Source organism: Asterias amurensis, chromosome 2, assembly GCF_032118995.1.
Source record: "Asterias amurensis chromosome 2, ASM3211899v1".
Classification (NCBI taxonomy): Eukaryota; Metazoa; Echinodermata; class Asteroidea; order Forcipulatida; family Asteriidae; genus Asterias; species Asterias amurensis.
Genome location: NC_092649.1, coordinates 8,570,638 through 8,587,399, shown reverse-complemented (window position 1 = coordinate 8,587,399; position 16,762 = coordinate 8,570,638). Strand labels below are relative to the sequence as shown.

The 16,762-nt window shown below is 39.6% G+C and overlaps 1 protein-coding gene across 1 annotated transcript in view; it reads right to left on the bottom strand.

Annotated features, from left to right (window-relative positions):
- LOC139951485 (histidine ammonia-lyase-like) overlaps positions 1-16,762 on the bottom strand; it is a 32,739-nt gene that overhangs the window by 1,736 nt on the left and 14,241 nt on the right. Inside the window, exons 7-19 of the mRNA XM_071950396.1 lie at positions 11,177-11,340; positions 10,667-10,806; positions 10,341-10,388; positions 9,372-9,423; positions 8,491-8,586; positions 7,302-7,456; positions 6,755-6,835; positions 6,233-6,298; positions 5,176-5,254; positions 4,658-4,744; positions 2,930-3,064; positions 2,187-2,295; positions 345-414 (exon numbers count right to left, since the gene is read on the bottom strand). Coding sequence (XP_071806497.1) covers positions 345-414; positions 2,187-2,295; positions 2,930-3,064; positions 4,658-4,744; positions 5,176-5,254; positions 6,233-6,298; positions 6,755-6,835; positions 7,302-7,456; positions 8,491-8,586; positions 9,372-9,423; positions 10,341-10,388; positions 10,667-10,806; positions 11,177-11,340 — 1,282 coding nt within the window. The remainder of the gene's footprint in view (positions 1-344; positions 415-2,186; positions 2,296-2,929; positions 3,065-4,657; positions 4,745-5,175; positions 5,255-6,232; positions 6,299-6,754; positions 6,836-7,301; positions 7,457-8,490; positions 8,587-9,371; positions 9,424-10,340; positions 10,389-10,666; positions 10,807-11,176; positions 11,341-16,762) is intronic.

The window sequence follows — 16,762 nt, the reverse complement described above, 5'->3', positions numbered from 1 at the left end:
AACTTGGGGTACAACCATGAGTAAATCTAATTCGTGGAAGTGTCGGCTCTAAGAAGAGCCATTTTTCAGAGCCAACCCTCCCGCAAAAGATTTACACATGGTTGTACCATCTCCATGGTTGTACCTGCAAGTTTACTACTTATTTATAGTTTCTTCATACAGAAAATTACAAAAATACATCACATAAACTATAAAAAAAACCAGTATTTAATTTATTCAACAAAATAACATAAAACGTTAACACTAAAAAAGGCCAGTGATATTACAAGATAAAATAGATCCTTTACTAACAAATAGCAGAGAAAAGTTAGGGTTGCTTTATCAAAGAGGAAAATTTGGTTCACCTTTTCGTCCTGCAGCAGCTTTGTTACAACATCAATGTCAGGAGCCATGTAACGATCCTTATCCCAAGGCCTGGGGGGGGAGAAATGGTGTATTAAACCAATTTATATTTCATATTTTAATTTATTTCATTTCTTGGGCAGATAAAAAGTAAATGAACATTGGTAAAAAACGTTAAAAGATACAACATGAGCAATTAGATCGCAGAAAGAACCAGCTGGAGCCCGAAGGATCTGAAAGAAACAAAGTTCCTGTCCAAAAAAAACCCATAAATTATTTGATTTTTTTTTAAATACCTATTAAAGATTACAAATACCCTTTATAAACACACAAGATAAAATGATAAAACTGATTAAAATTAACATTCAATTTATAAAACATTAAAGACAAAAAAACCTTTAAAATAAAATGATTCGGAAGTTCATTGATCAATAAAGGTAAGTTACAACAATTGAAAAACCAATCACAAATAACCGTTGACACCTTACTGCATTTAAAAATCAGAAGATGTTAGTGGAAGCTTAAAATGATATTCATTTCAATCTGTAGGTTCAAGAAGCTGGGCTCTATTTCACAAAGCAATACAATTCATCGTACGTACATGTAAGACGAATCAATTACAATGGATTTACAGTTAAGGTCAATCGTAGCTCTTTATGAAATCAGCCCCTGCATTGATATATTGGATTGAAAATATCCTATGTGATGCTGAATACGCCGATCCAGTAAGCTCTGCCCACGACGCACATGTGAGCGTGGGCCCTCCAATGCCTTTTTGCCACGCGCGCCAAGATACGCGCACGCATGTCGGACCTTATTTGTCGGACCTTCGTTGCGTTTTGATTGGTCAATACGCAATGGGGCGGAGCTTAGTGGATCGATCTATTGCGAAGGACTTGGCTTTGTGTTTGAGCCACATCGGGCATGCACAGGATGTACCTTTGGCAGCCAGCCACATGGACCTTAACCACGGAGCAGCCAGAGATTGAGGGAAGGTGGGAAAACAGGGGGGGGGGGGGCTTGTAAGAAATACCCTCTTAGCAAAGAAGAGAACCATAGCATAGGCCAGGAATCGAACCTGGGTACACGGTGGTAAGCAGTTGGTGCTTTACACACTAGAGTGCCTCGTAGCATTGAAACTAATGAATACTAAGACAGCGCCGTATTCATGTTGACAACCTCAAGGGCGCTGATCAAAAGGCACTAGTCAAAACTAAACAGGTACAATTGTATTGATAAATTAAAATAAACAGAAACCGAACTATGACAATAGGACTAGCAGTTCTTTAAAATGTTTAAAGGCAGTGGATACTATTGGTAATTACTCAAAATAATTATTAATATAAAACCTTACTTGGTGACGCGTAACGGGGAGAGGTTGACAGTATAAAACATTGTGAGAAACAGTTTCCGTCTGAAGTCACTTAGTTGTTGAGAAAGAAGTAATTTTCCACGAATTTGATTTTGAGACCTCAGATTTAGAATTTGAGGTCTCGAAATCAACCATAAACGCACACAACTTTGTGTGACAAGAATGCTTTTTTCTTTTGTTATTATCTCGCAACTTTGACGATCAATTGAGCTTAAATTTTCACAGGTTTGTTATTTTATGCACAGGTTGAGATACACCAAGTGAGAAGACTGGTCTTTGACAATTACCAACAGTGTCCATTGTCTTTAACACATTAATACACAAATGGATCAAAACAGTGATTATCAAATAGCCCACACCTTAAAAGTGGCTTTCGGACTTTGTGTGTCTGAATAAAAAGAAATAATAAAAAAATGCTGAGCAACTACAACGCAGTCACTGTATAAAACAGACAAAGAACATACAAACTTACGCAACGACTTCTCGGACTAGTTTGTAGACTTCCTCTAGAGGAGCAGTCGTCTTTAACGGGCGGAGAAACTCAATCCCCTGGCATGCTGCCAACAACTCTATTGCTAGAACTAGGAATGAAAGCAAAATATTTTTTAAGACTAAAAACCCAATACGAAACGAAAGACTTGCTGTTGTTTAATGTGATAATTAGTAATAAAATAAATTCTGGTTGTTAAGCCAAGGACTCACAGAAAAGCAAACTTTTATTTCTGGTATATTTATTATCAACACATTAAAATTAAAACAGGTGGCTAAAATGGCCAAAATCAAACTTAATCACTATAGCAAAGAACCTCATGGAGAGAAGACAATTAAATGAAGGAAGTTTCAGTTATATAGATGTGGGAGAAAAAAACCTAGAGACTTATTCCAGGAACCCAAAAAACTTTTCTTTAGGTAGAGAATGAAACCCCAAACCGCCCCTGGTGGGAGTCGAATCAGGCTCCTATAGGTGGGAACGTAAGGGAAGATACCACTGCTCTAACCCAACCGCCCAAACTGGCCGGAATTGTTTTTCATCTAATGCCTGGTTCATTCTTCCTGCGAATGCAAAGCAAAATTTCTCTGCGACATTTCGCAGGAGTTGAGCACGTTTCAACTGATGCAAATTATTCGTTGCGAATTTGGACGTAAATTTTTTATTCACTTTCGCATTCGCAGAAAGTATGAACCAGGTTTAAAATGGACTGTCTTTATAGTCACCTTGCTCAACATGCTCCACAACTTGCAGACATTTCCTTGCCGAGAATCCACCCATGCTGACATGATCTTCCTGATTAGCGCTGGTTGGGAGTGAATCCACCGAGGCTGGGTGGGTCAACACCTTATTCTCAGACACTGAGAGTAAAAAAATAATTGGTTTTATTTGGTTTGATTTTTTTTTATAGACTTGATTTGATTTAATCTAAATTAATTGATGACAAAATGTTGCTTCAAAGAGACTACGCCAAATTAGACTAGAGCGCCGGCACGTTAATCCGGAGGTCGTTGGTTCGAATCCCACTCTAGTCAATTCTTTGTTCAACCTCAAAATCATTTACAAATTTACCCAGTCAGTTTCCCTTGTGGTTTATATTTGATATCTGAAACAAAAAGTCGCATCCCCTTAAGGTGATCCCCTGTCTGCCGCTTCCCAGGTTGTATCGTAATTTGGGTGTGATCCCTGGCTACACGGCAGTTAACGGTTGTATGGCTTCTGACTGGCACCCCCGATCAAAGATATTGACAAAATAGGGACACCGCCAATATAGGGCTAGATAGCTCAGTTGGTAGGGCACGTTAATCCGGAGGTCGTTGGTTCGAATCCCACTCTAGTCAATTCTTTGTTCAACTTCAAAATCGTAAAACTAACTGATGAAAAAAATGTTGTCACAGCATAGAGTTTTAAGCCAAATTAAACAATGAGCTAATCAACATGAAAAGTAGGCCTACTCTATGAAAGCTATTCAACAAAAATAAGACAAGAATAATAGTTTCAAAGTCTTATATAGCGCTAGTATCTACCAACAATGTACAAGGCACTTGGTATATAAATCTTTTAGAAAGATAGTTAATTGAAGTTAAGAATTCTGAGACCAATATGGAGCATCTTATAAGGAATGACAAGGTGGTTATATCCCTACTGTTACAGTATGCCTACTGTTTAACAAGATACAAAAGCTGTCGCAAGAAAGACAAGAAGATAAACAAAAACAAATACAGAAAAAAAGTAACGGGGAAATTTGGAAAGTAAGAAAATATATAATACAAATAAGCAGCAGCAATTGTAATAAAGATGATACAAAAATAATTATAATCAAAGATGGGAATAGTACGAAAAGAACAGTGCAATAAAATAAATATATTTTTTATTTTTTGCAGTTACAATACTTATACACATATTTATATATACAATTGACAGTTTCTCAGGCAAAAAGAAAGATACTTTTCAGGCTTTTTAATAAATAAAAAAATTTCCTTTCTGAAGGAAAGACATAATATCAAGTCTGGTTTCTTCAGACTCTCTTGATGGTTTTGCCAAGCCCTTGTGTTTTTGCTGCCATGACACAGCAATGATGGAGTGACCACAGGCAGTGCGCAGCAACTGCGTGCTTGAACAATCTAGGTTTTGCTCGCGTTGTTTGAGGCACCAGACACTACTGGTATAATTACTAAAAATAATTGTTCGCATAAAAACTTACTCGGTAACAAACAATGGAGAGCTATTGATAGAAACCTTGTGAGAAACAGATCTCTCTGAAGTAGAGAAGTTTTCGAGAAAGAAGTAATTTTCCACTAAAACATTTGAATTTGATTTCGAGACCTCTGAATTAGATTTTAAGGTCCAGAAATCAAGCATCTAAAAGCACACAACTTCGTGTGACAAGGGAATTTTTAATCTTGTTTTTGATATATGTAGGACTTGCACATTATGTATTAGAGTATCCTTACCAAGGGCTGCTGCAGTGCAGTGTGCGATCATGAAACCTGAATTCAGACCACCTTGATCCACAAGAAAAGCTGGCAGCTCACTCAAAGCTAGGAAATAGAAATCACATGAAATAACCAAATAAATTTGTGTTAGTAACACTCTTCAAAAATAATCAATTATTACACTCTATCTGTGTACACACTGCCTCCTAATTGTTCTTACAATTATCTACACTTCCAGGTGTTATGGCTAACCTTTCAAAGCTAGTACATAACAGTTAATCTCGGACAATATTGTCTCAAAAAGAACTTTTCTTGCAACTCTGTTGTGGTTCATTAAAAAAAAACATCTATGTGGATTTGTAGGGGTAGGATCTTCTGTAAAAACACTGTTCCATGGACCTGTCTGTTTAAATTTGTCTTCTTGTGACTGCAAAGAAAAACGAGAGCAATCAACGACAAATGTTAACTGTCAGACAAAAACTCCAAATTTACATTCCAATAAAAAAGTTCATGTTTCTTAGCTGTTTTATACATACATGGGTTAACCAGTCGTTCAGTTCGTCTTTCGCTGATAGAAGCCAATTCATGGATACCAATTGCAAGGTAGTCCAAAACCTAAAAACAAGCAACAAAATATCACTACAGCAACAGTGAACTTTAAGGAGGGGCTCCAAGAATAAAATCAGTTTTGTGGTCAGCTCCTTTTCAAAAATAATATATAATAATCAGCATTTATAAGTTGCTCAATGAAGTAAGCTAAATCACAGCACGAAAGTGGAGAAAAAATTAGTCTCCTTATGATGAGGTGTAAAATATAACTTTACTTGATACTCTTTACATACCAAGAAATGCAGACAGATTTATACTTACAAACACAATATTTAAAAATAAGGAATAAGGATTGCCTTGTGCATGTTTTAATTTTAACCATAGAGCTATACATATTGACTAGAGCGCTAACTTGCTCTGCGTTTTGAAGCCATCCTGGGCGCAGACATGTTTGGTGTGTTGCGTGAATTCAGAATTTTAAAAGAACACACATTGCCGCGATTATTTTACTTTCGGCGTGTGCGTATACGTACGCAACTGTCCACTCACGTACGTCCGCGCTACAAAAACCGTAACTTTGACTTGGTTGCAGTACTAAAAAAAGGTAAATGCGCCTTTTAATCATGACGCACATGACGCTCGCAGTTTGTGCGCTGATCAGCAGATTGTGCGTTCACATTTACTGCATTTTTTGCTTCGATGGCACATAAAAAAGAACAGACGCACAATCATGCAAATAGCCGTACAATTGCCGCACAAAATTTCAAGCTTTTGTATTGGTTTGTACATAAACATGGATGCGCCCACACGGCTTCAAAACCTTAGTGCGTGTATAATGGGGTGTTAGCGCTCTAGTCAATATATATAGCTCTATGATTTTAACACATTGCACACTTTGCTTTCGAAAAACGCATGACAGACACATGGTATGCACACATGGTGTAACAGATACCAAAATAAATTAACAATTAAAACTTTGTACAATGTGGACTTCATATTCTCTACATTCCAAATTCATTGAGCTCTGGGGAAAACATAATGTACCTTAGCTGGATACTCTCCATGGAAGTTGCCACCTGAAATAGTCTCCTTACGATCAGCAAACACCATCTTTAAGATATTTAGAGTTAAAGACTATACTAAAAATGAGATTATTATTAAGCATGCCTAATTAAAAAGAAGACATAAATTGTTGTTGCGTGTTTAGTGTAGACATGCTAGAGTTATCGGACTTTGGCTTACAAAGAGAAAATGAATACCTCAATATACATGTGAAATTTCAAATTTATATGAGCATGGGAAGTGAGTCTTTGTTTGCGGACACGGGATGAGGAAAGGCAGAAGAAGTAAAAAAAAAAACAAAAAAAACAAGAGGTGTTCTGGCATTAAGCTCCCAACACCCAAAAAGTAGATTAAATGAATGATTTAGGATACAGGGTTGTTTGCGGACACGGGATGAGGAAAAGCAGAAGAAGTAAAAAAACAACACAAAAAACAAAACAGGAGGTGTTCTGGCGCTAAGCTCCCAACACTCCAAAAGTAGATTAAATGAATTATTTAGGATACAGGGTTGTCCGTAGCACTGTTCATCTCTGTGGTCAAGATGCCTCGGACAAAGTCAATGGTGTCGTTGACGATACCATGAACCTACAGATGGGCAACAAAGACAAAAATTATTTTTAAGAAGTAGACGTTTCGTTTTGTAACACAAACACAACATGTACATGTAAAGAAACCACAAAGACATTAAAACAAAAAAACTACAGCTTAAAACTCCAAATCAAACAAAAAAATAAACAAAGAAAAGCAAGCTTTTAGTCCTCCAAGTTTATATAGAAGAGTTTGCGGTAACACCATGTAATAACTATCTCTAAATGAGTTGGGGTGGTTCTGAAAAGAACCGTTGGTTAAACTCGATGTTTCGATCAGTATGCTCTCATCGTCTTCTGCAAGTTTAAAAAAAATATTTCAGAGAAACACTTCATAAATACCATGTACCTAGAGATTGGCAACACAAGCAAAAATAAATTTTGAGTGGAAAGTTTTTTAACTGAGCACCATGGACCCATAATTAGGTTCAGTTTAGTTTAAGAGATTTGTTGAGGTGTGTTACCTGTGGACAACAGCGAAGGGTGTATGCGTCTTGTACCCTATCACAGAAACGATGACTCTCGGATATCTCAGATGGATGGACGTCAGACGCAAGGAGAGAGCGGAGGTTACGGGCTACATTCATCTGTCCTTTATGTGGTCTGGCGGCATGAATGTCTGGTACCAATAAAATGATAATGAAAGTTTAATAATAATATAAATAAGATAAATGGTGTTTGAAGCTTTGCATGGTGTGGAGAATAAGAGCAACTATACATATAAATAATAATAGTAAACTTGCGGGTACAACCATGGGGTAAAAACTCTTTTGAAGGAGTGGTTGCTCTGAAAAGAGCCGGTTTGGTCTCGACGTGTCGAACAGTATACTCTGCTCGTCTTCAGGAGAAGTAGAGTACACTGTTCAAAACGTCGAGACCAAATCGGCTCTTTTCAGAGCCACCACTCCTTCAAAAGAGTTTTTACCCATGGTTGTATGCGCAAGTTTACTATTAATATTTATATTTATAGTTGCTCTTATAAATAAGATACATTTAGACGGCACGTGATGCAGGAGCCTCTAAAGCGCAACAAGGAACATAAAACAAATATCTACACTAAAAGCAATCCTTACAAAAGAAAGATACGGTGCAGGAAACACCACCGCATGTGCAGGAAACCCCACCGCATGTCATCACAACTAGGTCTGGCCGGACGGTCAAACCTCCACTATACTTGGAACAATATGTTACTTAGTTGTTGCCGCCAACAGTTACTACTGGTTCTGAAAAATTTGTTTTTTTTTTTTTTTCACAAAAATAAAACCCAGAACAAAAACAAACAGTAGTAGAAAAAAAATAAAAAAATAAAGTAAATGTATTTTGTTTGGCTTTCTTTAAAAAAAGAAAAGAAAAAGGAAGATGTTGTAATACAGCTTGTTATTAGAAGAGCGCCCTCACGAGGCCGTGTGTAACAAGTAAATGTTGTATGCAGGCGGCCATGTTTTAAGGCGATACACACTTAACTGTCTTAGTAAATGAGATACCGCAATAAAAGCATATTCAAGTTCAATCTTCAGCCATCCGACCTCCTGAATTATTACACATAAGCTGTGTACAATGCTTCAAACCATTGGTTTCTAAATTTGTAATAGGCATGTATTAGAACCTTCTATTTCAAAATTTGACCAGGCAGTATACTACTTAGAAACCTACGGCTTTCAAATGCGGAATTGGTTCCTTTCAGCACATCCAAGGTTAGAGCGGCAACGACATCAGCTTGACGGGCAATATTGGCAGCTCGTACCACAGCTGTTACAAATATAAACAAAATCATGATGAGAATCTCAGGGATCTGGGGAAAATGTATCTTCTATAAAAATCCATATTTCATACAATCAGAGAAAATAATGATATATTTCATTAAATTTAGTGTTAAAATTGCAGGTACTTATAGATTAAATAAATTGAAGCGTCATGCAGTGGTGGAAAATCACATATGTTGTTAACCTCTTTGTGCATTTGTTGTTGTGAATAAGGGAATCAATGTGTGGTGAAGAGGTTTTCAACTAGTGGTTTAGTCCCAAAGAGGCCTGGTTCTTAATAATTTTACCTAGACAAAGTTGAGGTAAATTATCAAGAACCAGGCCTCAGCGGGTTTAAACCACTAGTTGAAAACCGATTCAACAAACTTTGATTCCTATTCATAAATACCTTTTTGGTCAAAAAGTAAAATAAATGCAAAAATTATAATTGTTCAATGATTTCTTTCAACACAACACCCCTCCAGCTATGAAATGGTAAGGCCTGCAGGTAAACAACTCTTTGTAAGGGGATGCTGTGCACGTCGCCCGTATCGCGTGATCGAGCCGTTGCTCTCGACCAATAGGAATAAAAAAACTGTCTTATAAGCACAGGTGCAAGCTCGCGTGTCACGCCCATGTTTCAACACTTTTTACTGGTCATAAACAAAGGTTTATACACACCCACGTGACGCGCTCTCCACCAATAGGAATAGCGAAACTGTCTGAGGTATTTATTTATGATTGATTGTATTGAATGATTGATCTATCATTATTGTTTTGAGTTATAATTACCTTCAGCTCCCAGAGAGGTTATTAGCTGAGTCCCATTGATCAGTGCAAGACCCTTTGGTTAAAAAAGACATCAACAACAGAAAATGTTTCCAATAATTGTTTAAACTAGAAACCAAATCCAAACATTTCAACATGGAAAAACCCCAAGAATGCAGTACACAAAATTGCTTAAAAAGTGAGATAATGGAATTAGCTGTTGCAAACTGCTTAAAGGCAGTGGACACTATTGGTAATTACTCAAAATAATTATTAGCATAAAACCTTACTTGGTGACGAATAATGGGGAGAGGTTGATGGTATAAAACATTGTGAGAAACGGCTCACTTGAAGTGACATAGTTTTCGAGAAAGAAGTAATTTTCCAAGAATTTGATTGCGAGACCTAAGATTTAGAATTTGAGGTCTCGAAATCAACCATCTAAACACACACAACTTCGTGTGACAAGGGTTTTTTCTTCTTTCATTATTATCTCGCAACTTCGACAACCGATTGAGCTCAAATTTTCACAGGGTTTGTTATTTTATGCATATGTTTAGATACACCAAGTGAGAACAATGGTCTTTGACAATTACCAATAGTGTCCAGTTTCTTTAACAACCAAAAGACCTTTGGTAAATGCAACAAATAGTTATGGCCTGATGTTTCAAGCCTAGCAGAGTCTTTCTTGAAGGCTAAATGACAACACAACACACATATCAACAGGTATACTGGTGTAACAAAAGCAGTCAAGTGGAAACAAATTAAAGAAATGAAAGCACACAGACAAAATAAGGGATAAACAGTGAACACGGTAGCTACAAATAAGGGTAAAAAAAACCCAGAAAAACAATGGAGGTGGTGGTGGCAAGCAGGTTTTTTTCTCTCTTCATATTATAGGGAGAAAGAGCTGGTCACACGCCAACCCTCTGATAGCTTAAAAACAAGTGTGAACAATTATTAACATCACGAATCTTATCAAAATAAACTTACCTCCTTTGGACCAAGTACAATGGGATCTATTCCATGCATCTTCAAAACCTTTAAAAAAAGAAAGTAGGAAATATTGTGTCTGAATATTCGTCAGCAACACAAAACATAGTCAAAATCAGTGAAACTACTGTTTGCGACTATAGTTTGTTTGTTTAGTATTTGCAGGTTTAATAACTTTACAATTTTCTCCTTCTTTAATGTATATACTTCTTTCGTTTCTTATATGTAAACTTGTCAATTTCAGTCTGACCGTCGAGTAATTTTGAGAAAAACAATAAACCCTAAAAATGTATTGAAATATAACTAACAAAATGAATTTGTATTACCTTTTCGGCCTCACTCCATCCTGTTCTTGGACTCCACATCTTCCCTTCACCCATCATACCTAGAGCCAGATGGCTCAGGGGTGCAAGATCACCGCTGGCCCCCACAGTGCCTTTTTCAGGAACCCACGGCAAGCAGGATGCTAGGGAAGTAAGAATAGGGTACCGGTAATGCTAAACAAAACAAATACCGAGTGTCAAAGCCAAGTGGGCATGACAGTTCTCCAGCAAAAAGAACAATTTCTCAAGGAGCTAAAAAAAAGTCCATAAAATAATACTGTGGGTGGGCCTAATTGGATCAGAAATGTTCATAGTCTTGGTGCAAGACGTTGTTATTCAACAACATCACTCAACTATTGCGTTACCTGCTCCACTTCTCCTCCTGCAGCGAGAGGAGAAGCGCGAATGTCAAACGTTGAAAACCTTCCAGATCCACCCCCATCACACCACAATCCAAAACAAACTATTTGCAGTTAAGTGTTGAAATAAAAATTGATTAAATAAAAGGATTACCATTAAATGCTTCTAGCATTCTCTTGAGGTTTTTGGGATTTAAACCACTGTGTCCCTTAGCAATTACATTGATCCTCAGTGCCAACAAACGACGTGTTCGATCTGGAGACAGAGGGGGCCCAACTCCAGCCGCATGGGAGCGAATCAAATTCTCTTGCAGTTCACTGCAGAAACAAAAACATCCAAGCAAAAAAAACATCAGGAATATTTTTGACATAAATAATAAAATACATACTGGTGTCTTTCTCAACCTGTATGAGACAACTTAAAGTCCCCTAAAAAAAGAATAAACTATAAGTAATAGTAAATTTGCAGTACATCCATGTTTTCTTTTGAGGGACTGTTGGCTCTGAGACGAGTCGGTTTGGTCTCGACGTTTTGAACAGTATACTCGGGAGAAAAGGAAAGAAAACTCTTCGAACAATTGATGTGAAAATAAAAGATAAGACGATGAGCTATAAATAAAACATGTACAAGCTCATTAAAGGTTAGCTATAAATAAAACATGTACAAGCTCATTAAAGGTTAAAAGTTCAAATAAATTTAAGTAAAAATTAAAAAGGAATCTCAAAATAGGAATGTGAAAAGAAACTATGAAACCTGTTGAATGAAGCTGTAAGATGGCTCTTTCAAGATCCTAGAGTATTCTTATCATTTCCCACCATGTATACAGGGGGAGAAGGCATAACAAGTAACAAAGATTAACATTTTTAAATTAACATTCATAAATACCTAAGACAGTTTTGCTATTCCTATTGGTGGAGAGCGCGTCACGTGGGTGTGTATAAACCTTTGATAATGACTAGTAAAAAGTGTTTAACATGCGTGTTACACGTGAGCTTGCACTTGTGCTTATAAGATTGTTTCTTCATTCCTATTGGTCGAGAGCAACAACTGGGACAGTTGTGCCACATCACGCGTTATGCGCGATGCGCACATCATCTCCTTATAAGGAGTTGTTTACCCGAGGGCCAGATGTTTTTTGACCGAAAAGGTATTTATGAATGGGAATCAAAGTGTGTTGAATCGGTTTTCAACTAGTGGTTTAAACCCGCCGAGGCCTGGTTCTTGATAATTTACCTCGACTTCGTCTCGGTAAAATGATCAAGAACCAAACCCGCCGAGGCCTAGTTCTTGATAATTTACCTCGACTTCATCTCGGTAAAATTATCAAGAACCAGGCCCCACACATTGATTCCCTTGTTTTAAACTTTTGAGTTGTATGGGTTGGATCAAGGACTGCTACTCTAAATATAGATATATATAGATGTTCCACAAGGCAGGACAGTATGAAAACCAAGGAAACAAGGAGCCAAGGAATCAACTTTCTACTCCAATGGTTTGGCTCCTTGATGGTGTCCCCATTGGTTTTGCACCATAGAGTTATATATAAGAACTAGAGGGTGTACTGGTTGTTATGGTATTTACGTCATGTACCAATATGACCTAGGTCACCAATAAAGTGACGCGCATGCGTCGTGGTTGTTCTGTAAACCATCGATATTGTGACATGGTGGCAGCGTGAAGCTCCATTTTAATCTGCAAGTTTCTAGTAGTAGAATCCTCTTAAGTGATCGGATAGACACGGGAGTGTGACTAGAAATGGCGACAGGACATGCAGGATCGCCATTAGCGGAGGACAATGTCGGTGAACAGTTAAACGCCGATGAAAATATTGGCCCGGGCAACCAACAACATGGCGCCGTGCCGAAGGGACCTGCACCCGTCGGTGGCATTCGACCTCCGGCCCCGATGCAAGTTTCGAGAGGGGTCATAGAAAACTGGAAGACCTGGAAGCAAATGTGGAGTAACTATGGCATCGTTACACAGCTCCAGAAACAGACGCCAGCATACCGCACAGCCTTGTTCCTGCATGCGATTGGTTCACAAGGACTTGAGATTTATAACAGTTTCAACTTCCCCAACGAAGACGATTCCAGAGATTTGGACAAAATCTTAAAGGCATTTGATAAATATGCCATAGGAGAAGTGAATGAGACATACGAGCGGTACTTGTTCAACAAGCGTCAACAAGAATCAGGTGAGAGTTTTGAAACTTATCTGGCAGCCCTTAGATCTCTGGCAAAGACATGTAACTTTTGTGAATGTATGTCAAGTAGCCTGGTACGTGATAAAATTGTACTGGGAATTGGAGACTCTAACACACGAAAACGCTTACTCCAAGAACGAAACCTAACACTTTCCACATGCATAGACATATGTAAGAGCATGGAATCAGCAGAGTCACAATTAAAAGCGTTCACGGCACCCCTAAATACAAATGATGGGGCACAAGCAGTGCACAGAGTCACAGACAAGCGCCAGGGGCCCAAAGAAAAATACAAACAACGGTCAAAACCGGGAGAAGGGCACCATAAGACTGGCAAGAGCACACAAGAAGTGAAAAAGTGCAAATATTGCGGGAAGTCACATGCCAAAGATAGAAATCTGTGTCCAGCGTACGGGCAGACATGCAAGGCATGTGGAAAGAACAACCACTTTGCCACGGTATGCCGAAAAAAGAATATCCATGCACTGGGCACAACCTACGCAGACGGCTCAGCCAGTGATTCGAGCACCGAGTACATATATGATGTGACTCTTGTCAACGCCGTACAGCCAAATAAAGAGGATGTGTACGTTGAAATGCACATCGATGGGAAACCCATCAACTTTCAAGTAGACAGTGGTGCTAGTGTCAACATCACATCCAAGAACTGTCTTAAGGGCACTACGTACACCACCACAAAGAACCCAAAGACACTGCTCATGTGGAACAAATCAACACTACAGGCAGAAGGGGTATGTAGACTGAAATTACTGAACCCAAAGTTGAATAAGAAATACTCTTTGGAGTTTGTTGTTGTAAACAACGACCTTACCCCACTACTTGGCAGTAAAGCAAGCCAGCAGATGGATCTCATCACAGTAAACAGTGAGAACTTCCACAAAGCACACATTAATAAAGTGTCCACGTCATCAGACCATGATAAGCTACCCGAAGAGCAATACGGCACAGTTTTTGATGCTAAACTAGGCAAACTCCCTGGAGAGGTCCACTTGCAAACAAGAGAGGACATTATGCCTGTCGTTCTGCCCCCACGGAGACTACCACATGCCATCAAAGCCAAAGTCAAAGATGAACTTGAAAGCATGGAAAGATCTGGAGTGATCACAGCAGTGCAAAAACCAACACAGTGGGTAAGCCAGTTGGTAGTGGCTGAGAAGAAAAATGGTGCACTCAGAATATGCATCGACCCAAGGCCACTGAATAAAGCACTGAAGCGTGAACACTATCAGCTACCAGTAATTGAAGATATTCTGCCCGACCTTGCTGACGCCAGAGTTTTCAGCAAATTAGACTTGAGCTCAGCATTTTGGCAACTACAACTGGATGAGGCCTCCAGCATTTTGACAACCTTCAATACGCCCTTTGGACGCTATCGCTGGTGTCGTCTGCCTTTCGGCACTTGCGTGTCTTCAGAGATATTCCAGCGCAGGCTTCATCAAGCACTTGAAGGACTAACGGGCATAATCTGTGTTGCTGATGATATCCTAGTCTATGGGACAGGTGGCTCCCAAAAAGAAGCAATCACAGATCACGACGAAAAACTTGAACAGCTACTGAAGCGTTGTGCAGACATGAACATTAAGCTAAACAAGGCCAAATCTGTGTTCCGAGTGAATGAAATACTATTTCTTGGACACATCGTATCAAGCAAAGGCCTCAAAGCTAATCCGCAGAAAATATCTGCAGTGACAAACATGCCAGCTCCCACAAATGTAAAAGAGGTGCAACGCCTGGTTGGATTTGTAAACTACTTGGGAAAATTCCTGCCAGGATTATCGGAAACCTTGGAACCAATTCGACAACTTACCAAACCAGACATAGCGTGGGAGTGGTCAGATGCCCAAGAGAATGCCTTCATCAAAGTAAAGAAGATGGTATGTCATGCACCCATATTGCAATTCTACAATCCGAAGGATGAACTAACTGTGCAGTGTGACGCAAGTGGTGTTGGTCTTGGGGCGGCTCTTCTGCAGAATGGCCATCCCATAGCATACGCAAGCAGAGCGGTGACCGACACTGAAACACGATACGCATCTATTGAAAAGGAGATGCTTGCAGTAGTCTTTGCGATGGAGCGTTTCCACCAATACACCTTCGGAAGATTCACCAGTGTGGTCAGTGATCATAAACCTCTCGAAATGATCATGAAAAAACCCCTAGTGAAGGCCCCAAAGCGCCTCCAAGGAATGCTCCTACGCCTCCAGAAATATGACTTTGCAATTACTTACTGCCCAGGAAAGAGAATGTATCTGGCCGACACACTATCACGAGCGGTTGGTGAACAGCCTCCCACCCATGGCCAGGGAGATTTTGAGGAAGTCAATATGGTGTCGTATTTGCCCATACGTGAAGAAAGACTGACTCAAATACAAAAAGAGACTGCAAAAGATGATAATTTGCAGCTACTTAAGCAAACCATCACTCAAGGATGGCCAGATGAGCGAAGCACACTCCCTGAGCAGCTAAAGCCATACTACAGCTATCGCGATGAGTTGGCAATTCAAGACGGTATGATTTTCAGAGGAGACAGAGTGGTCATACCCGAAACCCTCAGGAAAGAGATGAAAGACAAAACCCACTCATCCCACTTGGGCATTGACAGCTGCCTAAGACGAGCACGCCAGAGCCTATTCTGGCCAGGAATGAATAGCGAGATAAAACACTTCATCAGCACTTGTGATGTATGTCGTTCGATGGAGATACGGCAGCAAAAAGAGAGCTTGATCTCTCATGAGCTTGCAACAAGGCCGTGGGAGCGTGTTGGAACTGATCTGTTCTCACTGAATGCCAAGGATTATTTAATCACGGTGGATTACTACAGTAACTTCTGGGAAGTGGACAACCTTCCAGACACGACTAGCGCCACCGTAATTCGGAAACTCAAGGGACATTTTGCTCGTTATGGCACTCCATCCCAACTGGTAAGTGACAACGGGCCACAGTTCACATCCACACTCTTCAGCCAATTTTCCAAGGAATGGGACTTCGAACATCTCTGCAGTAGCCCAGGAAATAGCAAAGCTAATGGCAAAGCCGAGTCTGCGGTGAAAACAGCAAAGCGACTGCTCACAAAGAGTGCAAAGTCACACACTGACCCCTACCTGGCACTCTTGGATCATCGCAACACGCCCACACAAGGTCTTGCCACAAGTCCTACACAGAGACTCATGAACCGCCGCACACGAACCTTGTTACCAACAACTGCCAATCTACTAAAACCAAAGGTCATTGACGAGCATGATCGCATGAAGCAACGCGTGCGCAAACAGGCTGATTACTACAACAACTCAGCCAAGACGCTCACACCATTGGACGAAGGAGATACTGTACGCATGCAACCCCTCATCCAAGGACAGAAAGGCTGGGACAAAGCTACAGTGATGCGCAGACTTGATGAGCGTTCGTACATTGTCGAAACGCCTACTGGGAGATATCGTCGTAACCGCATGCATCTGCGTAAAACGGTAGAAAACCCACCAATCTCACCGGACACTAACAAAAACAACAGCTGCAAA